At 40.2% G+C, this 23,148-nt stretch overlaps 1 protein-coding gene across 1 annotated transcript in view; it reads left to right on the forward strand.

Annotated features, from left to right (window-relative positions):
- The window catches only part of DSCAM (DS cell adhesion molecule), a 759,198-nt gene that overhangs the window by 469,533 nt on the left and 266,517 nt on the right, over positions 1–23,148 (forward strand). The window contains exon 11 of the mRNA XM_027112479.1: positions 13,824–13,943. Within this exon, the coding sequence (XP_026968280.1) occupies positions 13,824–13,943 (120 nt within the window). The remainder of the gene's footprint in view (positions 1–13,823; positions 13,944–23,148) is intronic.

A 23,148-nucleotide genomic window follows, 5' to 3' on the forward strand; every position in this document is an offset into this window, starting at 1 on the left:
AATAAAATTGGGATACATGAAATGATTTTTCCCATTTTTGAAGATGTATAAAAATGGGAGCCAATCTAGTACTGCTTCCCAAGTGTTTTCTTATAAGGAGAACTGACTCTTACTATCATTTGTGAAGGGCAAAGCAGTGAGTACATTAGCCTGTCTCCGATATAATCTGCTCTGAAGGATCCAGGTCAGAGAACAGAAATGCTACATAAAAATGTACATGAGTGTTCTGTGAACCACTTGCCTTCACAGGAAATGCAACCAGACTTTTTTGACCAAGGCAAAGGTCAGATGACCTGGAATTGAGCCTAGCCAATCAGAATAATGTAGTGGATCACAATCTGATTAGTATCTCCGTGTGGTTGTTTTCTAAATATGTTAAATAAGGTTCTGTGAAATTAACATTAAGTCACTAGTTAGGTGATATAGCCTCGAGAAAGGAAATGTGCTTCACAAGCAGGTCAGTAGCTGGAGAAATAGTCAAGGACAAGGTAATGTGCGGGGGCAGCGGTTCACAATCCAGGCTTCACCATAAAATCTCCTGGGAGATTTAAGAAAACACTGATGACCATTTTCTGGTCCTAACTAAGCCCAACTAAATCATTATCTCTGGGAGTATATCCATCTCCCAGATCTCTGGGGCATTATCCTTTTTTTTTTTTTCAATTCAAAATCGCCTGTTAGTGGTTCTTGAATTGTGTCACACATTAAAATTATGTGGGGAGCTTTAAAAAATTCCTGATGTCCAGGTTGAAGTCCAATTAAATAACCATCATTGGACGTGGGACCCAGGCACCAGGAATTTGTAAAATCCCTGAGTTGATTCTAATAGGCAGCCAAGTTTAAGTCCAAGCACCCTGGGTAATTTGAATATGCAGCTATTTTAGAAGTCTGGAGTTTTTCATCTAAATGCAAAGAGGGGCCATTGGTGACTTTAACTAGGCTAGTGGCATGGCCTGATTTATGTTTTTAATCATAACACTAGCAGCTGTGGAAAGAATGGATTGGTCCAGAAAGCAAGTAGGTAAGAAGCTATTTCAGAAGTCGAGGCAAGATAAAAAGTGCCTTGAGGCAAGGTGGTCACAGTCAAGGTAATGAGAAGCAGACAAATTTGCAATATGTTTTGGAGACGAATCAAACAAAGCATGTATGTATAGTGAATGTTGCAAAGAGAGAGAAAGAGGAATTGTTAAATGAAGTACATATTTTGCCTAATAAGGTAAATGAAAGTGTCTTCTACAGAAGTGGAGAAGATACAAGGAATAGCAGTTGTCACAAGGGAAAGAATGATGTGGGAGAAACAAGAAGGTCTAGACTCAAGGCATTCCAAAATTTAAGGTTCCAGAATAAGAGGAGGAATCAGCAAAGGAGGCAGGAAGAAGGAGCAGTCAGTGAAATAGGAGGAAATCCAGTGGACTGTGGGGTCCTGAAAGCAAAATAGGAAATAATCAAGAAAGATAGGTGATAAAGTATATCAAATCCACTGAAAGTAGAAAAAGAGGAGAACCAACAATTGCTCATTGGGTTTTAGGAAGATGGATATTGTTTGTTACCTTGTAGAGTAGCGTGGCTGCAGTGAATCCCTGATTAGGGGGGCTTGAACAAAGAAAGGGAGATGAATGTGTGGGAACTCAGGAAAATACAACTATTTTTGTATTTTCAGGAATGTTGGTATGACAGGAGGCAAGGTGGACATGGGACAAGGGAAGCTTACATGCTGATGGGAATGAGCCAATAGAGAGGAAAAAAGTATGTGGCAGGAGAAAGAGATAATTACAGGATCCAAGTTCTTGACTTAGTTAATTGGGTTCTTTGAACCAGTGGAATATGTACAAACCAGTGTAATAATAATCTTGGTGGGGCTCCAGAAAGTAGAACCAACAGAAATGGTTGGAAATTTCAGTGAGACAGATTTTGAGTCAAGTAACTTAAAAGATAAATATAAAATTCATCAAATGGGGTCATCAGAGAGTAACATGCAGTGGATTTATCCTCCTACCATCAACAATTATAAAACTGGACAAAACTTTATAAAGTAACCATTTTCCAAATACAAAACAGGCAGCACAGGGCTGTGGTCCTAGAGAGGAGAGAAATATATGAGTTAAGCCCCAAATTCACTCCATATTTTTTCTTGGTGCACTTTCCAAACCATGATAGACGGATGCAGAACCCAAATAGATAATGATGATTTTTATGGTGAAGAAAAACAAAGAACCATTAGAACCATTGAGGTGCTGGATATTGCAGGTCAGAGTACTAGAGAGTGGGGAGCTGTTCAAAGAAAGATTTCTAAAAATCTGTATAGGGCTCCCTTTGGGTCTTTAGCTTAATACTACACTTCACATGCATAGGGCGAGACCCTATGAAATCTAGCAGAGAACAACTTCCAGGAGTATGTGAGATGAATAAAGCTTCCAGCAGTCACACAGTCCTGAGAAACATTGGAGTTCTGATTAGCCAGAGTAGAGAACACACAGGGAATTCAGTTAAAATCTCAGAAGAGGCCACACACTAAGAGAGGCCTAATCTAGCCCTGGGATAAGGGCTACTCTAGACCAGCCCTAATAAAAAGCCTACAGGTAGCCTTGACAGGATTAAATTTCTTCACTGGTAAATCGACTGTTTGCAAGAATAACATTCAGTGTTCTTAAAAGGAAGACAACAAAATCCAGACTCTCAATATCATAGCATATCTGCAATGCCTTGCACATAATTACTGGCTATGAGAAGAAATAGGAAAATGTGAGCCATATATAAAAGGAAAAAAAAGAAAAGAAAAGAAGCAGCCTAATGGGCATACAGATGTTAGAATTAGCAGACAGGGTTTTAAAGTAGCTATAATAAGCATTTTCAAAAATTCAAATGAAAAGATGTGTGCAATGAGTGAATACATAGGGAATGCAAGAAGAGAAGTATAAAACATTTTTTAAAAAGAACCAAAAGGAAATTCTAGATCTGAAAAGCACAATATCTGAAATGAGAAATTAATTAGATATATTAAGTGGGATCTTGGATACTGCAGAACAAAGGATAACTGAACTTGAAAAGAGGGCATGAGAAAAATATCCAAATTTTTTAGAGAGAGAAAAGACTTAAAATGGCAAACAGTGCCTCAGTGAGCTTGAAGTAATGTCAAGGAGTCCAATATAAATATAGTTACAGCCTCAGAAAGAAGGGCAGGAAAAGCATAGATCTGAATAGTAATGACTTGAAAATCTTCAAATGTGGTGAAAAGTATAAATCTACTGGTCAAAATGATTAATGAAGCTCAAGTGAAATAAGCACAAAGAAAGAACCATGCCATAGCACATCATAGGGTGTCGATTTTACAGATTTTTGCATAATCTATCGAACTGTACATTTAAAACCTGTGAATATTACTGTATATAAATTGCACCTCAATTTGTTAAAAATTTAAGTGTAAATTTTCTAATATTCAAAATTCTTCAAAAATGAAATAATTTCCTTCACAAAATATTAACTTTCCTGACAATGGAGGAGATATCATTTATCAAAAGCCGAATGATATTTTGAAAGACATTGCATGAAATAGGTGTCACAGGTTAGTGGCTGGCCTCAATAAAGAGTAGTTTCCCTTCTGGCATTAAGGCTCAATGATTTAAAGTTAAAGCTCTTATTCGCACTCCTTCCTCACGGGCTGTATCATATTTTATAACACATACAGAAAATATTCTAACTTCAACATAACTTTTAGTAAACATATCTCTTTGTTAATTCTATTTAATGGAATATATAAGGCACATAAGGTACACAACTTTCCTTAGCCCATGCTACAATGGAGATGGGTTTATGATTCATTGAATTAAAATTTAAACCTGGGCCAATTCTTGAGCTCATGTTGCATAGATACCATAATAGATCATCATGCTGATTTCAGAAAATAATCACCTTTAAATAAACCTTAATAAAGTCAAGGCAGCTTTCTCTGGGCCTACTCTTCTTTTAATTACAGTTGGAATGGCAATGGCTAAAATGAATTAATTAGATAAGGGTTACAAGATAACCTTAACTCTCTAATGAAGCTTCCTCTATTTTAAAGTCCTTGTCTGTAGCAATCATTATTTTACTTGCTTTTTTCAAAAACTTAACAGTCCCATGAGTTCAGTAGTTTCTTGTGTCTTACTTGTCTGCAAAAGAAAACAAAAAAATCACTAAGCTTTATGTCTTCCAAATATCAATGGATAGATATAAACTTTTACACCCACTCCCAAATGACTGCATTTGCTCTGTCCTTCATTGCTTCATCTTTCCCTTATTGCATCATGAAGCAACAAAGGACTTAGCACATACTCCTAACTGCCAGTCCTTGGGGTAGAGTCACTGGGATGATGAAAGCTCATTTCCTCCCACTGAGAACTCCTGCTCCAGTGGGAATGAGGCAGATTCCAGAAGGGAGGGAGAAATCCTGAAGGATTGGAAAATATAGCAAGTAGTTAAGAGGAGAGGAAGGAAGACATCGTGTTCCTGGAAGAAGGTCTGTTACTTGCAGTGGCAGGAGGGCTTGACAGGGCAGATACATCTGTGTCTGGGGGAATGGTGTGCAAAATGGCAAAATGAAGAAGGGTGAGACTTGAGAGCTAAGTCTGGTCCACATCTTGAAGGCTTTCTGTCCTATGAAAGAGGTCTGGAGGCCATGGAAAGTTTTAAAGCAGAAAAATCATATGGTTCATGGCAGGACGAGTCATGCATTGGAATAAAATGAGTCTAGGTAGGACGCCTGAAGGGGAGGTCTTTGTAGTCCCCATGAGAAGTGATGATGGCTGGAGCTAAGGTGGTCATAGGATGGGCAAAACAGAAGATGCTTGGCAGGATTTAATGGCCAGTTGTGTGAGGGAAATGTGTGAGGGCAATATTTGAGAAGCCTTGAGGACAGACGTGCAAGAATTCTGGCCAAGGACTGTGCTGGGTGTTGGGTTGGGGAGTCGCTCCAGATGTAGAACATTTCACCAACTCATCTGTTTCCCCTCTGCCCTTAGTACACAATGATTGGAGCAGGGCACTTTCTCCCTGCATGACTAATGCCTGCCGTGGGTGACAGCCTCTCTTCTTGTATAGCTAGAGATCAGGCAGCTGCTCTCAGAATTTCAAATTTTAGTTTGAATGGTCAAGAGGTGGAATTTTATCACCACTTCAGCTAGATCACATTCTGGATAAGCTAAATAGATCTTTTTTGGTAAAATGAAGAATCTTATTTATTATTGCCATTTGGAATGAAGAGTGTTCCATACTGCACACTGTAGACTCACTAACTTTGGAACATAATCTGTCCTTTGATTCATGAAAAATATGCGAAGATATAGTTGGAGAAACAAAACCCACTTAAAAATAGCAAGCCATGTTAGAGAATAATTATATGGATTTTTATTTAAATCTTTAACTCAAATTAGAGAATGTTTTCCTCTTAGGGGCTTTAAAGTTTTCGGCCTGAGATGTAGCTTGGGAAAAGTGGAAATAGAATAAGGAGTTCAGAGACCTTGAAGTTGCCTTGTCTCAGTGAGGGTGGTTGGAACATCTCCAAGTGACAGACTGCTAATGACAAGAGCAAAACGACCTCTGATAAGGGAGAGGTCAGTGCCGTTTGATAGACTTCGTGGAAGGAGTGAGCGCCATCAGCCTTGATGTATAAGTAAAGTCTAGAAAGAAAATAAAAAAATATAGCAACAGGGCTTCCCTGATGGCACAGTTGTTGAGAATCCGTCTGCCAGTGCAGGGGACACGGGTTCAATCCCTGGTCTGGGAAGATCCCACATGCCGTGGAGCAACTAAACCTGTGTGCCACAACTACTGAGCCCACGCATCTAGAGCCCGTGCTCCATGGCAAGAGAAGCCACCTCAATGAGAAGCCTGCAGGCAGCAGTGAAGACCCAACACAACCAAAAGTAAATAAATTAAATAAATTAATTTTAAAAAGTACAGCAACAACACTGGAACTTTCAGTAAGTAAACCAAGGTCCACATTTTTGCTTGTTCATTTTCTATATGACTTTGGAAACATGATTGAGTTTCTCTGAGTCATCTGTAAAATGGAAATAATGAGACTTAGCTCTTGGAATTGCTGAGAGAATTGAATCAGGTAACAATTGCTATGTCCTTAGCACCCAGATAGTAGCAGGGCTCTCCAGTTTCTCTTCATTTAATGAATGAGTGGAAGGAGGACAGAGGCATTCAGACATGTTTTCTGAGGTCAGTGAGGGATAAACAGCACCAGTTAAGACACAGAGGCTGTGCCATTATTTATTTATTTATTTATTTTTAACATCTTTATTGGAGTCTGATTGCTTTACAATGGTGTGTTAGTTTCTGCTTTACAACAAAATGAATCAGCTATACATATACATATGTTCCCATATCTCTTCCCTCTTGCATCTCCCTCCCTCCCACCCTCCCTATCCCACCCCTCTAGCTGGTCACAAAGCACCGAGCTGATCTCCCTGTGTTATGCGGCTGCTTCCCACTAGCTATCTATTTTACGTTTGGTAGTGTATATATGTCCATGCCACTCTCTCACTTTGTCCCAGCTTACCCTTCCCCCTCCCCATATCCTCAAGTCCATTCTCTAGTAAGTCTGTGTCTTTATTCCCATCCTACCCCTAGGTTCTTCATGACATTTTTTCTTTCTTAGATTCCATATATATGTGTTAGCATACGGTATTTGTTTTTCTCTTTCTGACTTACTTCACTCTGTATGACAGACTCTAGGTCCATCCACCTCACTACAAATAACTCAATTTTGTTTCTTTTTATGGCTGAGTAATATTCCACTGTATATATGTGCCACATCTTCTTTATCCATTCATATGTGATGGACACTAAGGTTGCCTCCATGTCCTGGCTATTGTAAGCAGAGCTGCTGTTGTGCCATTATCATAGTTAGCCCGCCTGCTTGTTGCCTTGAACAAATACATGATTGATGTAGGAAGTGATGGGGAACCTCAGAAGTCCTGGAACTGATTGCCTTTGGGGGTGGGAGACCAGTCTGATAGCAGTCAGTGGGCTGTGTCTCTACAGATAAGGGAACCCAGGGAAGACCCCTTGGCCTGTCAACTGACCCCGCAGACCCCATCCCTGCTCCCCTCGCCTCTCTTTTTCCTTCCATCCCTATCACAATTTGGACACCTATTAGCTGTGTGATCTTGAGTAAATTCCTTAAGCTATTTTTACCCCAATTTTCTTATTCCTAAAATGGGAGAATTGTTACTAGAGGTTTTCTGAGGGTTAAAAAAAAGAATGCATTTATCACAGCACCTGGCACATAATAAGCCAGCAGGTGGTAACTCCCTTTCCGGCTCTTCTTCTGTTTCTCCCTTCCTTCCACTCACATCTGCATGACTTTGGTACATGATTGAGGACACATTACATAGAAGAGGCTGGGGGTAATCCCAAGTATCAGGCAATTAATTAGAATGGTGGCCTAGGGAATACAGTCAAAAAGGTAATAGTGCAATATATTTTTGCAGAAGCTGAAGCAGTGGGGGATAAATTGTGTGTGGAAGGTAGAGGTGATACCTGAGACGTTAAGGCTGAGGTATAGGATAAAAGGGTAGGATTGAAATGGAATTTGGGAACCCAGTTCCTGGTTATTCCTTACACCAGAGTCATAGGACTTTGGGCCATTGTAAAGCGAAGCACATTTTTATAGTTTGGGTCACTGGGAAGATTTATGAAGACTTAATTTAAAAGAAATTCTCTGTTATCATAAGAAGTTAAAAGAAAAAACCCTTGGCACTTATGCACGTGCCTCATGACTTACACTGGCAGTGGAAGGATGATCACCCTAATGTCACACTCAGTTGGGTGACCTTGGCATAGATGAAGCCATTTTGAGGGAAAGGACTGAACTTAATGGCAAAACACGCCTGCCCTTTGGTTCTATTATTTGCTCAGCACCGCTGCGAGGAAAGCTACCAGCACTGTGATTTCCTATCTGCAATTCCAAGGTCAGTTTTCTTACACTTCTTTATATCTTATGACGGGTCTGTTGTTTCTGGCTTTTAATGGTGAGCTGGCACACAGTGAAACAAACACATTATCTAAAAAGCCCTTACTTGACCTTTATTTGGCAGGAAAAAGAAAACTTATACAAGGCCACTATCTAGTTGCTGTTTGTGGACCCAATTTATGATACTATAGTCATGCTATCATTTTGCTTCATTCATCCATTCATTTTTCCAACAAATACTTGTCAAGCACCTATTTTATAATAGATGCTGTGAGTGCTGGGGGTACCATGGTGATCAACACACAGAGAGCAAGTCCCTGCCCCATAAAACTTAGTAACAACCTAAATGGGAAAAGAATTTGAAAACCAGTAGATACATATGTGTATGTATAACTGAATCACTTTGCCGTACACGTGAAACTAACACAACAGTGTTAATCAACTATACTCCAATATAAAGTAAAAAGTTAAAAAAAAAACTTACATTTTTCAGAGCAGGAGAGAGGCAATGAACACACAAATGATGTCAGGTGTCTACCTGTGGTATGAAAAGTAAAGCTTGGTAGGAGGATTGACAGTGATAAGGGAATGGAATTTTCAGATGCACAGGGTAAGCCTTTCTGAAGAGATTTTTGAAAAGAGACTTGACCAAAGTGAGGGAGTGAGTCACAGGTCTCTCTGTAGGAAGCGAGTTACAGGCAGAGAGACAAACAGGTACAAAGACCCTGAGTCAGGAGTGGGTTTTGTGGGTTCAAAGTACAGCAAGAGACCAATGTGCTCACTGTTCAGTAGGAGAGAAGTGGGGGGCGGTTATCTATTCTGGGTATGACAGGAAGCCACTGGAGGTTAGTTTCCAGTGTCATAAATTAACTCTTACCTAGACTTTGATCAATTACTATCTTGACTAAATGCCATACAGCAGAGAATGGCAATATTTATCTACACAGGACCCCCATCTTCCGCTGCCACCACCAAGTAGCTTCCGGTTTACCTTCAATAAAACTGAATCTCTGTCCCTGTTGACAGATAGTGAAACCTACATCCATTCTTTGGAAATATATAGCTACTTAGAGGCCATGAGTTCCAAACATAAAACACTGGACTGCACCTAACACTGAAAAATTCCTGTCCTATTATTTACCTGTCCTATTCCTCTCTTAAAAACAGCAAAAATAATTCTTCCCTTTAATAAACAGACCAAAGCCAAAGATCACATATTTTAAACAACCCTCATCTTAAGCATCATGAAGCAGGCAACTCTCTCAAAGGAATCCCTTCAAGACTTCAGATAGTGTCAGGCTACATGGGTCCTATGACAGGATTTGGGTATTTTAGAACATATACATCTCATGTGACTCTTTTTAGGGGGACAGGAGTATTGCATGTGCGTGCATGCAATTATGATTCATAGAAATGTATGGCAACAGTGGCCTGCATTGCCTTTTGGGGATGCGACATAATTATTTGGTTGAACCCATCCCTTCTATTTCTTTAATCACCCTCATCCCCACTGGAAAAGTCTCTCTATTGGAAAGCCAACTATATTGGTGGATATGTTCACCACAAATAAAGTGTTCTGCAAATAAAAGGAAACCAAAATATAGTTTAAAAAAAAAAAAAAGGAAACCAGCAACTTTGAGGAATTATAACCGAGACAATACAGAGTCTTCAGTCTTTAGGTCCTATCATAAGTTTTGGCCAAAATCATGACAGTGCCGACAGCTCTGCATCCTTCCACCTCCAGTTCTGTATCTCGTTGGCCAAAATCCTCCTGCAGTGCTCTGTGCTTTCTTCTGTTAGATGGTGCTTCTAGACCCATACTCCTCAAAGACCTTGTACATTGAGGTCACTCTGATCTGAGTTATTAACTGAGCCATGCTACTTTGGATAGGGTCTGTTTCCTAGTCTTTAAAACTGGAACAATAATATCCATTTATTGATTTGTCCATTCCACAGATATTTGCAGAATACTTTCTATGTTCCAGCACTGTGTCATGTGCTGGGGTGCGATGGTCTGCAAGAAAGGCATGGTTCTTGTTCTCCCAGGTGTGCAGCCAGCTGTGGGAGATGGGCATTTAAACCAGCAACACCAAACGTGTGGTAAAGACTATGACATGATAACGCAGGATTCTGTGGAGGCACTCAGTCTTGTCCACAGCATCAGAAAAGGTGTCCCACACTAAGTGAAATTTGAGCTGAGATGTAAATACTACTAACTGATAATTTGTTAAACAAAGAAATACAGAAGCCTATGTGAAGACCCAGGGGGAGCTGGAGAATAGATAGACTGGAGCAAAGCTTACAAGAGGAAATGTCAAGAGATGAAGCTGGAGTGCAAGGACCCAAGTCATAAAGAGCCTTCAAAATATCGTAAGGGTTTCAGTTGTGTCAAGGGACAATGCGAAGGCACTGATGATTTTAAGCAGGGAAGTCACATCATGTGATTTCTCTCTTAGAAGGATCTTTCAGGCCACTGTGTGCAGAATGCATTCGAGTGGGCCAGTAGGTAGCAGGTAGACTAGTTATGAAGCTGTTTCATAAATCCAGATAAGAGCCAGTTTTAGCCTTGTCTCAGGTTAAGTCCCCCTGAAAGCAGAGTGTGAGGTATAGGACTGGCTGTAGATCACTTATTTGAGATGTAATTCCTGGATCCCAGAGTGAAAGAATGAAGGGAAATGAGATTAGGAAAGGAGGGGAAAAATAAGTAAAAGTTGCTTTAATGAGCTAGTTGCTGCTGTGGGCAACTGGGACTCATTCCTTCTGGGAACCTTCCAAGGCATCACACAGAACAGTTGTTCTCAAAAGTAGTCTCTGGATCTGCAGCCTCAGCGTCACCTGAGAACTTATTAGAAAAGGCAGTGTCTTGGATCCTGCCTCAGACCTACTGGGTCAAAACTTCTAGGGACAGGGTTCAGCAACGTGGGTTTTAATCAACTCTTCAGGTGATTCTGACACCCTCTGATGTTTGAGAAGCACAGACATAGAGCACACCTTAGAGTTGTCCAATAGGATTGGAGGATGGAGAGGCAGGGCATTTATCCCGATGCCCACCCCTCACTGGTTGCACCCATGAAGGTGAGTGTTTGTTACTTTAGAGAAGGCCCTGAGACAGCAAAGAGAGACTCCTGTTCTTGGTGTGGTGCCCTGGCAAAGTGCATGGAGCTGTCCACCCTGCGGTGCTGAAACCAGATGGACGGAGGAACTTCACCGCACACCCTGTCTACCCATCATGACTAGGACACGGCAATGAAGATGAAGAGAATTTGAGGATATGTGACACATTTGCAAGAAAGAATCATCAGTACCTGATACAAGGAGATTAAAGAGGGGCATATGAAAGATAATTCTCAATTGTATGGGCCATTTCCTTCAGTAATTGCCTTACACTTACAATATGTCAGTGGTTATTTTCCATGTAAACCTCTGTGATCGGTTTTTAAATAATATTGCTTTGGATTAGAACCAAATCGAGGGGAGGGATCATGGATCAATTATAATTAGACATTCTTCCAGAGGAAATGCAAGAGATTAGCTACCCTGCCCATTTGACAAGAGATTCCTTGCTCTTAGCAGAATTTGAGCCAAATAGAATGTACATGATTGCATATTTACCTTCCACCCTGGGCAGAATGATTCTGACATGATGCCTTAAACTTTGCAATCTACCCTTGTGGTTGTTAGATTAATTTTACTAGAAAACTTTGCTCTATAAAATCTCCAGCATTTTCTTCCTAGGAATAATTTGCTCACCATGAGACAGACACACCTTGTCACATTTTTTTTTTTTTTTTTTTTTGTGATACATGGGCCTCTCACTGCTGTGGCCTCTCCTGTTGCATAGCACAGGCTCCGGACACGCAGGCTCAGTGGCCATGGCTCACGGGCCCAGCTGCTCCACGGCATGTGGGATCCTCCTGGACCGGGGCATGAATCCATGTCCCCTGCATCGGCAGGTGGACTCTCAATCACTGCGCCACCAGGGAAGACCTGGGAACTCATTTTATAGCATTGGTACGGGGATAACATGAATTAAGATTATAAAAGTTGTCAGAAGTGCCTGGAAGATATGAAGTGTTGTAGGAGTGTTGGTTAATTTAGTAAATGCAGGTGTGTCCAGCTTTAACATCATTAATAAACACAGCTTCCAACGTGCACATTATTTAATTAAATAATTTGCACAGCCAATGGGTCTTTTCATAGTGAGCAATTTTATTTCATTTAGGTGGTATTCTGAGACAAATGTAGTCTATAGAATGTAAATATATTTTTAAAAAGTGATAAGGGGGCTTCCCCGGTGGCGCAGTGGTTGAGAGTCCACTGCTGATGCAGGGGACACGGGTTCATGCCCCGGTCCGGGAAGATCCCACATGCCGCGGAGCGGCTGGGCCCGTGAGCCATGGCCGCTGAGGCTGCGCGTCCGAAGCCTGTGCTCCGCAACGGAGAGGCCACAACAGTGAGAGGCCTGCATACCACAAAAAAAAAAAAAAAAAAAGGGTTCCCAGTCTACAGATAAGGAAATCGAAGCTAAGAAACATTTGACAGCTTACACAAGATGACCAACCTAGAAGTAGCAAAGTTGGAGATCAAATCCAGGTGTTTAGCCTTTGGTTCTGTGCTCTTAGTCATCACTCTCTGTTGTTTCTTCCAGAAACACAGCAGTGAGTTCCATCTCTAGCTGCTTCTTGTCTTGATTTCATTCCCCCCTCCTTGGCTGTTTGATGGGCAAAGTGATGTTCACTATGGCTCACCATTTCAACATGCTCCTAAGATCCTAGCTAGTGTAGACTCTAAACTTCTACCCAGTCCATTTCATGTGGTGGCTGGAATTCCTATATATCTTTAACACAAAGGACCACATTTTTGCCTCAAAATGAAGAATTCTGGAAATTGCAATGCAGAAAAGATTAGCCTTATCAGGAGTTGTGGAAAGGAGGGGAAGAACTCCCCCATTTGCTAAGTATCTGATATATGGTGGACATAGTCTATGTCCTCTCACCTAGTCTCGTGACAGTCTCATTGAAAATCCATCCTGTAATTAGTCACTGATCTGCTGGAAAAGATTTCTGGATCCTAAGACCTTTAGATGCTACCTTTCTTAGAAGAATCTGCATCTTCTCTTTAAGAGAAGACTTGAATACTCTTAAAATCACAAGAACAACTCAAAACATTTATGTTCTCTTGGCAGGTACTTTTTAAGCAGAGTGCATGTGTATATTTTGGGTAGGGCTGGTGTTTCTTTCAGCATCTCACAAAACTCACCAAATAAGCAGTTACTTAATCTGTTTTGTTTTTTTTTTTTCAAATCGGTACTCTATAAAACCTTCACGGCACCTCCCTTCAACTCGTTTCCATAGTCCCTTTTTGGCTCAGAAGGGTACTGATGTCAGAAATAATGGTCTATGTGTCTTCATCAGATTTTTAGGAAATGTTCAATACCATGTTGTGTTCTTTACTGCCTTTAGGAAGAGACTATTAATTCTCCCTTCATCTCCTGTTAGAGGAAGAATAGATATTGGATGCTTTAAAAACATTTCATACCCAAGAATGGATCCCCGAAGATCTTCCATAACAGATCAAAAACAGAATGTCACATTCCCTTGGTTTAGTCAAGCTGCCACACTCCAAAGTCCAGTGCAAAGCAACTTCCATCTGCATCAGATCATTGATATAATAAGAAAAATCACCTGCACTGAAATTGCTTCCTTAATTGGCCCCTAATTACAAATCCTCTGCTTTATTTTCACATATATGTAAAGCATTCTTTGTACTTTCATGCTTGTTAAAGTTCTTGGATTTCTTAAAATCACAGCTTTAATAATCTGCAGTCTTGTCTGAATTACTGGTGGCATTTCTCTCTTTTCAGTTCCTCCCAAGTTTGTGGTTCAGCCACGGGACCAAGACGGGATTTATGGCAAGCCTGTCATCCTCAATTGCTCAGCTGAGGGTTATCCTGTACCCACCATCGTGTGGAAATTCTCTAAAGGTATGAAGTTACTTGATTTGCTTGTTATCTACCAAATGTATGTTATATTCTAAAGGATGAGATGAGCATTTCTTGCACAGATGTTTCTTACAAATATATACGTCCCCACCTCCACCAAGTGTATCCATCCTTCACATACACCCCTAGTAACCCACCTAAGTGTTTTCATTTGGGCCATGAAATGTTCTTGTATAACATGCCCTTGGAAAGACCGGGTAGGGGAGGCAGTTTATGTAAGTTATTTCAGCACCTGGGAAAGCTCTACCTTGACTACCTGGGAAAGCTCTACCTTGACTACCTATGTTGGATGACCATGATCTGCTTGGGGACCCCTGCAAGCCCATACACATGGAAAAACAAGTATAAATTGTCAGAATTACTCATTGTTGGAAAATTATTTCCCCAGTATTTAGATAAGTAAGGGTAAGTGGCTTTAGAAGGTTAAAATAAAACTACTGGTTGTTTTATTTACCTAGATACCATAGATATAAAAAACTACCTATCATCTCCTTGGTAGTCTCTTTTTAAAAGCAAAATTTCACCCTTAATCTTGCTTTCTCTTCAAAGGCAAAGCAATGTTTCCCAGTATTAAGGTAACACTGTAAACATTACATAAATTAAAATGAGCAGTGTTGAAAACTAATGAGGGAACCATTCTAGACATGGTAAAAATAATTTATTTCTATCTTATCACCTTCTCCAGGAAAGTTTCCTTAGCTATGCTTACGAACGTGTTGGAAATACTCTTTCCTTTCTCATTCACATAACTTCCTTCAGTAATTTATTAAACAGGTGAGGGCCAAATATATACTGATAGGATGAACAAACAACAAATAAATAAATCATGTTTTTTTTCCCTAACAATCTTAAGACTTAAGGTATATACTGTGTTGCATTTTCTTATTGTGAAAGTAACAGCAATCAGAGAAAAACAAACGGCATACTTGCCACAGTTCCTTTTGGTGTATTTCCTTTAGGGTGGAGGAGCAGAGGGAGGAGAGAGAGGGATAGATACCATTTGGTTAGGGGGAGAATCAATTAACTTTGTTTTAAATCCCTGAGATTACTCCCCTGTAGCATGCCACATACATTGTCCATGTGAAAAGCACTTTATCCCAAAATAAAAGCCCGTTATTCAGGGTATCTGCCCACGTGACTTTTTATTTGGGGCCATACTTGTAGCCCTATGTTGCATTACATGGAAACAAATAGCATCCATTTGATTTAATGTGCTTTATATCAATGTGCATGGAGTTTATATAGATGTTACAAACATTTCCCATGATGCTTATCTTCTTCAAAATTATTTCTAATGCTTGACATTGTGTGGATGTTCTTTCTTTCTCTTGGGTTGTTTTCCATTTCTCACTATTACAAACACTGCAGAAGTGAACATCCTCGTGTGTTAGTTCAATGTGCGTATGTGTGGTTGCTTTCTTTTCCTTTTTTTTTTTTTTTTTTTTAAGGAACCTCCATACTCTTCTCCATAGTGGCTGCACCAATTTACATTCCCACCAACAGTGTAGGAGGGTTCCCTTTTCTCCACACCCTCTCCAGCATTTATTGTCTGTTGACGTTTTGATGATGGCCATTCTGACCGGTGTGAGGTGATACATCATTGTAGTTTTGATTTGCATTTCTCTAACAGTTAGTGATGTTGAGTGTCTTTTCATGTGTCTGTTGGCCATCTGTATGTCTTCTTTGGAGAAATGTCTGTATAATCCCTAGAAGTGAAATACTGTGATCACACCGAAGGCTCTTGGTCTGCACTGGACCAGGACACATTGGAAAATATTAGGGCAATTTACACACTGACCAGTAGTATGAAGCTGTGTATGTATTGCACCCTCGCCAACTAGATAGTATCCTTTTTTCCTTAGTCTTTATTATGTGATGGGTGAATTGTTTTAATTTACAAATTCCTGTCTTAATTTACAAATTTAGATTACTAATGATGTTGAAAATGTTTTAGCCTTTGTTTACAGACCATTTCATTTTCCCATTTGGAGAATTTCTCATTCATGTTACTCTCACACTCATCTCCATGTCTCATTTATTTGAAAGAGTGTTTTTCATAGATTAAATAACCCTTTGTCTGTTATGGGTGTTACAGACATCTCATTCCTTCCCATCACTGATGTGCAAATTAAATTATAGAAGCCTTTTTACCTTTGAACTTGATATGCAATTTAAAATCATTAAGGAAAAATTTAAAAATTGCAGCAAACAAATTTTTAAAAGTTAAAATCCCCCTTTAAAAACATCACTCAAAGATAACCAAAGATAAATACTGCAAACTTTTTTTTTTAAGATATTTTTTTGATGTGGACCATTTTTAAAGTCTTTATTGAATTTGTTAGAATACTGCTTCTGTTTTATGTTTTTGGTTTTGTTTTTTTGGGGGCCATGAGGCATGTGGGATCTTAGTTCCCTGATCAGGGATTGAACTTACACCCCCTGCATTGGAAGGTGAAGTCTTAACCACTGGACTGCCAGGGAAGTCCTGATACTGTAAACTTTCATCTAGCTTTTCAGACTGTCTCCCTGGCAAATATATATATCTGTAGATATACATATAATTTTGTGCTTTTTAAAAAATTGCGAGCATGTGAGTCTTCCTGATCTACAACCTCCTTTCTTCAGTTAATAATAGGTATGAATGTCTTTCCATGGCAACAAATATGGGTGCTCACTGTGACTTTTTAATGTCTCTGTTGAGTTTCTATTCATACATCCATAAATACATCTAACTTCTCTTGCCTTTGTTAGGACTGAATTCATTGACTTAGTGCCACAAGGGTTTACTCCTTCTCATAAGAGGAATCTGGGAGTAGATAGGGCAGGATTAGTTTTTCTCCCCTGAGTCATCAGGGACCCACACTGTTTACATCTATCTCTCTGTCACTCTTCGAAAGCATCTCCCACCATCAGTCAATGGCTACTAAGGTCCAGTGGCCACTTGCACGTTTCCATGGACGAGGAAGACCACAGAGATAAGGCTCTCACACCCACCTGAGTCAGTTCCCTCTAAGGACCTCTCCAGACTGTGTGATAAATCAATTCTGCTCGTGTCTCACCGGCCAGGTCAGCCCTCGCCACAGGGGTTCTACAAGTTGTGTTATAGCTAAGCATACGGCCGTCGTGACTACAACCCAGGCTGTTTCACTAAGGGGGAGGATGGGTGCTGGGCAACCAGGTGTGTCCAACACTACTGTTGGATATTGTGTTTTTTCCCAGTTTTTCACTATCGTAAAAATGTCACAGTGACTTCTATCTCATTGATCTCTGTACATGTGTCCATTTTCTCTCTGGTGATAAACTCCTATAAGTAGAATTGTGGTTCAAAGAGTAAGCAATTTCTATAGATTTCAATATGTATCGGCCACTTGTCATCACTTTTTTCATCTACACTCCTTCCCACAGTTTATAGTAGTGCCTGTTTCTTACGATGAGAATAATGCCAGGTATTATGCTTGGTTTTTTAATATTTTTCAATAGAATAGGGGAAATGGTATATTATTATTTTAATCATGCAAGTAGCAAAGATGTTTCTTAAGAAAAATTTAGCCTTGCTTATAGAATATGTTTCCCATAATCAAATAGTCACTAAGAGCATAAGTGCAGTTCTTCTATGTCACACACACACACACACACACACACACACACACACACACACACACACCCAGACTCAGGCTGTTTCTCCAAGAGATGCAATTTAATCCTGAAGCTTCAGAATTCCAGAGTAAATTGCAGTGGTTTAAGGGCAGCTATTGCAGAAATGAAACAATCTTTCCTGAAAAATAATGTTATTACAGTTTTGACCTTGGGTCTGGATACACAAAGTCTAAGACATTCAATTCTGTCTCCTGAGTTTTTTTTTTTTTTACACGAACAAACAAGGTTTCTTGTCAAAAAGAGATTTGAAAAAAAAAAATCAGGGTTTAATACCATGGTGGGCCTTACCTGCGCTCACAGAAATCTATAGCTAAGCAAATGTATGTCATTTATAGTGGAGGAAGTGGGTTTCAATTGCTGTCCTGGGGACCTGGACCATCCCCTTGTTAGCTGCTAAAGGGGAAAGAGGGGCTGACTGCACATCTTTTGCTCTCTGGCCATCCAGGAATAGGGCCACTTCTGACCTCCAGGAATGCTTTGGTCAGAGGAATGTCCAAGGACAAGAGTCAGGGCATGCCTGGTGTAGAGAGTGGGAGAGCAGTGGGGAGTAGTTTATATTTAAAATAGGGTTATCAGAGGAGGCCCCAGAAGAAGGTAATGTTTCAGCAGAAACTTAAAAGAAATGGGAGATGAGCCATGTGCATATCTGGGGGGAGCACTGAAGGTCAAGGGGTCAAAGCCGGGGCAGAAGTGTGTTTATACCTGGAATGTTCCAGAAGCACCAAGGTGGACAATGGAGCTGGGTCCTGCTCACTCACTGCAGTGGAGTGAAAGGAGGTTCTGGAGGTCCCAGCAGGTCAGATTCCTCATCGATGACCTTAAAGATGTGGCTTTGCCTGGCGGGGGTGGGCGGGGGGAATGCAGGCAGTGGATCAGAGTTGTGACAGCGGCGCTCTCCTTTCTTCTGCTACCCTGCGGACACCAGAACTTAGCAGGCTATTGGAGTAATTAAGAGATGCCATGTGCTCTGCCTAGAGTTTTCAAAGGACCCTGTCGGCCCTAGGTGGAAGGCAGGAATTGCATCTGGAGGCCGGTTAGCAGGACTTTGCTGTGATGTGGCCTGGACAAGCTGTCAAGGGACGAGCAGTTGATTTCTGAATTCATCTGGCTGATGGACTGGATGTCGTAGAGAAAGGGAGCAGTCCAACAGGATGCCCGGGTCTTTGAGGACAGTGGAAGTGCCACTTACTGAGACAGAGCAATGTCAGGAGAGCAAATCGGCCCAGGGTCAAGATCAGAAGTTTGGGCCTCATTCTCTGTAGTCACAACCGAATTCTCAGTATACGCAATGATACATTTTCTAAGTATCCTAATTTTTTATCAATAAATGCCTTCTCCATGGTCAGGGCTTATCCCTTCCACGTTCTGCTCAGCCAGTGTATGCCCCACTTTGGTATCACCTCAGTTCTGTGTTCGATTGATCCCCTGCTCAATGCTAGTCCTTTAGCTACAGTTTTCCAGCGAGGAATATTCCAGGTTCGTTCTTCACAATGGCTTGCCTCTTGCCTTTTTGCACATAAAGAGAGTTTAGCTTGTAGGAGTTGGTAGCTTGCATTATTTCCTGGGAGGCAACAGAAGCTGCCTGATTTCTCCTTAGAAATGACTCTTTTTTTTTTTTTTTTGCCTGCATGCACCGAAGAGCTGACTTTGAAGTCCAGTAAATGTATAGTCTATGCCTTGATGTTATGCATGTGGGGTCACTTTTCCCCCAGATGTGTCATGTGCCTATTTAATATGTAGATTCAAATCATCTTTTATGTAAGAAAATTCTTCTCGAATCATGTCTGTAATATTTGTTCTCTTCTGTGCTTTGCATTTGTGGGTGTGTATATTCAAAGTTTATCTCAAGTCACAGAAAATATACAAACTAAGACAACAGAATGAACTGACTTTGTTCCGAGAGAAGGGGGTGGGTGACACCTGGCACCAATTTGGGTCTTTTCAAGGGTTAGGGTGCAGAAGTCATCTTTTTTGCAACATGTCAACAAAGTTATGGAATTAATTTCCAGATTTGTTCCCAGGTATTTTTGAAAACATTTTAAGGTGCTCAATAGATTTCTGTCTTTGTTCCTTTAAGATCCGGATATTCTGCCTCTGCCTAGGAGGTAGCATGGTGACCTGGGTCTCTGACTACGGGGCCATCAGATTCCCTTCACCTGTCTTCCAGAGGGTGTCATTTTCTCTCTGATTTTTTAACTGATTTACTCCCATTTTACTTTGTTGGATATTTTCTCATGTTTATTCTCTACATCTTTTTCCCCACAAAGTCTGTTCTCCTTTGTGCTGTCTCCAATTTTGCCTTCATATTTGTGATTTAATATTTTCCCTTCTTTCTCCAGTTCCGCCAGCTCACATTTCATTCTCTCTTGAGCTCTTGCTTCATAGACAAGTAGCTATTTTATTCACAGCTTTCATCTCAATCATGGCGTTCTTCTGAGGAGATTTCATTATAGATTTCTGTCTCTATTTTATTCTTCCATTTTCCTTGTAGTATCTTTGCTAGATCCTGGCTTCCTTTTGAGTGCTCACATTTGAAGAAATGCATATCCCCAGGAACAGATTGCTTTGTGCAAGTATCTGGTTCCTCCCTGAACCCTCCTTCACTGATCTAAGACACACAGCAGGTCCAGAGAAGTTGCTGCCTCACCCGCCCTGTGCACACCATGGTCGCTGATGTCTGTTGCCCCTCAGATGTGCTCCCCGCTTTCACGATGCATACGCTGCTGATGCTTGCTCAGAGTCCCAGCCGTGGTCCATCTCGCCTTGTCTTTCTGCATGTACCTTTTTTTTTTAAACATCTTTATTGGAGTATAATTGCTTTACAATGGTGTGTTAGTTTCTGCTTTATAACAAAGTGAATCAGCTATACATATACATATATCCCCATATCTCTTGCGTCTCCCTCCCTCCCACCCTCCCTGTCCCACCCCTCTAGGTGGTCACAAAGCACCGAGCTGATCTCCCTGTGCTATGCGGCTGCTTCCCACTAGCTATCTAGTTTACATTTGGTAGTGTATATATGTCCATGCCACTCTCTCACTTTGTCACAGCTTACCCTTGCCCCTCCCCATAACCTCAGGTCCATTCTCTAGTAGGTCTGTGTCTTTATTTCCGTCTTGCCCCTAGGTTCTTCATAACTTTTTTTTTTGTTAGATTCCATATATATGTGTTAGCATACGGTATTTGTTTTCCTCTTTCTGACTTGCTTCACTCTGTATGACAGACTCTAGGTCAATCCACCTCACTACACATAACTCAATTTCATTTCTTTCTATGGCTGAGTAATATTCCATTGTATATATGTGCCACATCTTCTTTATCCATTCATCCAATGATGGACACTTAGGTTGCTTCCATGTCCTGGCTATTGTAAATAGAGCTGCAATGAACATTGTGGTACATGACTCTTTTTGAATTATGGTTTTCTCAGGGTATATGCCCAGTAGTGGGATTGCTGGGTCATATGGTAGTTCTATTTGTAGTTTTTTAAGGAACCTCCATACTGTTCTCCATAGTGGCTGTACCAATTCACATTCCCACCAGCAGTGCAAGAGTGTTCCCTTTTCTCCACACCCTCTCCAGCATTTATTGTTTCTAGATTTTTTGATGATGGCCATTCTGACCGGTGTGAGATGATATCTCATTGTAGTTTTGATTTGCATTTCTCTAATGCTTAATGATGTTGAGCATTCTTTCATGTGTTTGTTGGCAATCTGTATATCTTCTTTGGAGAAATGTCTATTTAGGTTTTCTGCCCATTTTTGGATTGGGTTGTTTGTTTTTTTTTATATTGAGCTGCATGAGCTGCTTGTAAATTTTGGAGATTAATCCTTTGTCAGTTGCTTCATTTGCAGATATTTTCTCCCATTCTGAGGGTTGTCTTTTGGTCCTGTTTATGGTTTCCTTTGCTGTGCAAAAGCTTTTAAGTTTCATTAGGTCCCATTTGTTTATTTTTGTTTTTATTTTCATTTCTCTAGGAGGTGGGTCAAAAAGGATCTTGCTGTGATTTATGTCATAGAGTGTTCTGCCTATGTTTTCCTCTAAGAGTTTGATAGTTTCTGGCCTTACATTTAGGCCTTTAATCCACTTTGAGCTTTTTTTCTGAAAAACTGAAACCATTTTCACTAAGATCAGGAAAAAGACAAGGTTGCCCACTCTCACCACTATTATTCAACATAGTTTTGGAAGTTTTAGCCACAGCAATCAGAGAAGAAAAAGAAATAAAAGGAATCCAAATTGGAAAAGAAGAAGTAAAGCTGTCAGTGTTTGCAGATGACACGATACTATACATAGAGAATCCTAAAGATGCTACCAGAAAACTACTAGAGCTAATCAATGAATTTGGTAAAGTAGCAGGATACAAAATTAAGGCACAGAAATCTCTTGCATTCCTATACACTAATGATGAAAAATCTGAAAGTGAAATTAAGGAAACACTCCCATTTACCATTGCAACAAAAAGAATAAGATATCTAGGAATAAACCTACCTAAGGAGACAAAAGACCTGTATGCAGAAAATTATAAGACACTGATGAAAGAAATTAAAGATGATAGAAATAGATGGAGAGATATACCATGTTCTTGGATTGGAAGAATCAACATTGTGAAAATGACTCTACTACCCAAAGCAATCTACAGATTCAATGCAATACCTATCAAACTACCACTGGCATATTTCACAGAACTAGAACGAAAAATTTCACAATTTGTATGGAAACACAAAAGACCCTGAATACCCAAAGCAATCTTGAGAACGAAAAATAGAGCTGGAGGAATCAGGCTCCCTGACTTCAGACTATACTACAAAGCTACAGTAATCAAGACAGTATGGTACTGGCACAAAAACAGAAATATTGATCAATGGAACAGGATAGAAAGCCCAGAGATAAACCCATGCACATATGATCACATTATCTTTGATAAAGGAGGCAAGAATATACAGTGGAGAAAAGACAGCCTCTTCAATAAGTGGTGCTGGGAAAACTGGACAGGTATCTGTAAAAGTATGAGATTAGAACACTCCCTAGCACCATGCATGTACCTTTGCTCAGTGTACACTGTTGGCTGCCCCATCACCTATTTTGTGGTTGAAGTTTTAGCTATTTCCTAATTTCATGCATAAAAGAGTTTGCATTTTCTATTTCTCTTTCTCCCATTTGCTATTTTATGATTTCCAGGAAGAAAAGAAATGCTGTTTTTTAAAAAAATTTGTTTTCTTTTTTTATACAACAGATTCTTATTAGTTATCTATTTTATACATATTAGTGTATTTATGTCAATCCCAATCTCCCAATTCATCCCAGCACCACCACCCACCCACCCCTGCTTTCCCCACTTGGTGTCCATATGTTTGTTCTCTACATCTGTGTCTCTATTTCTGCCTTGCAAACTGGTTCATCTGTACCATTTTTCTAGATTCCACACATATGTATTAATATACAATATTTGTTTTTCTCTTTCTGACTTACTTTACTCTGTATGACAGTCTCTGGGTCCATCCATATCTCTACAAATGACCCAATTTCGTTC

Source organism: Aethalodelphis obliquidens, unplaced genomic scaffold, assembly GCF_003676395.1.
Source record: "Aethalodelphis obliquidens isolate GAN/ISIS:26980383/991018 unplaced genomic scaffold, ASM367639v1 scaffold1, whole genome shotgun sequence".
NCBI lineage: Eukaryota > Metazoa > Chordata > Mammalia > Artiodactyla > Delphinidae > Aethalodelphis > Aethalodelphis obliquidens.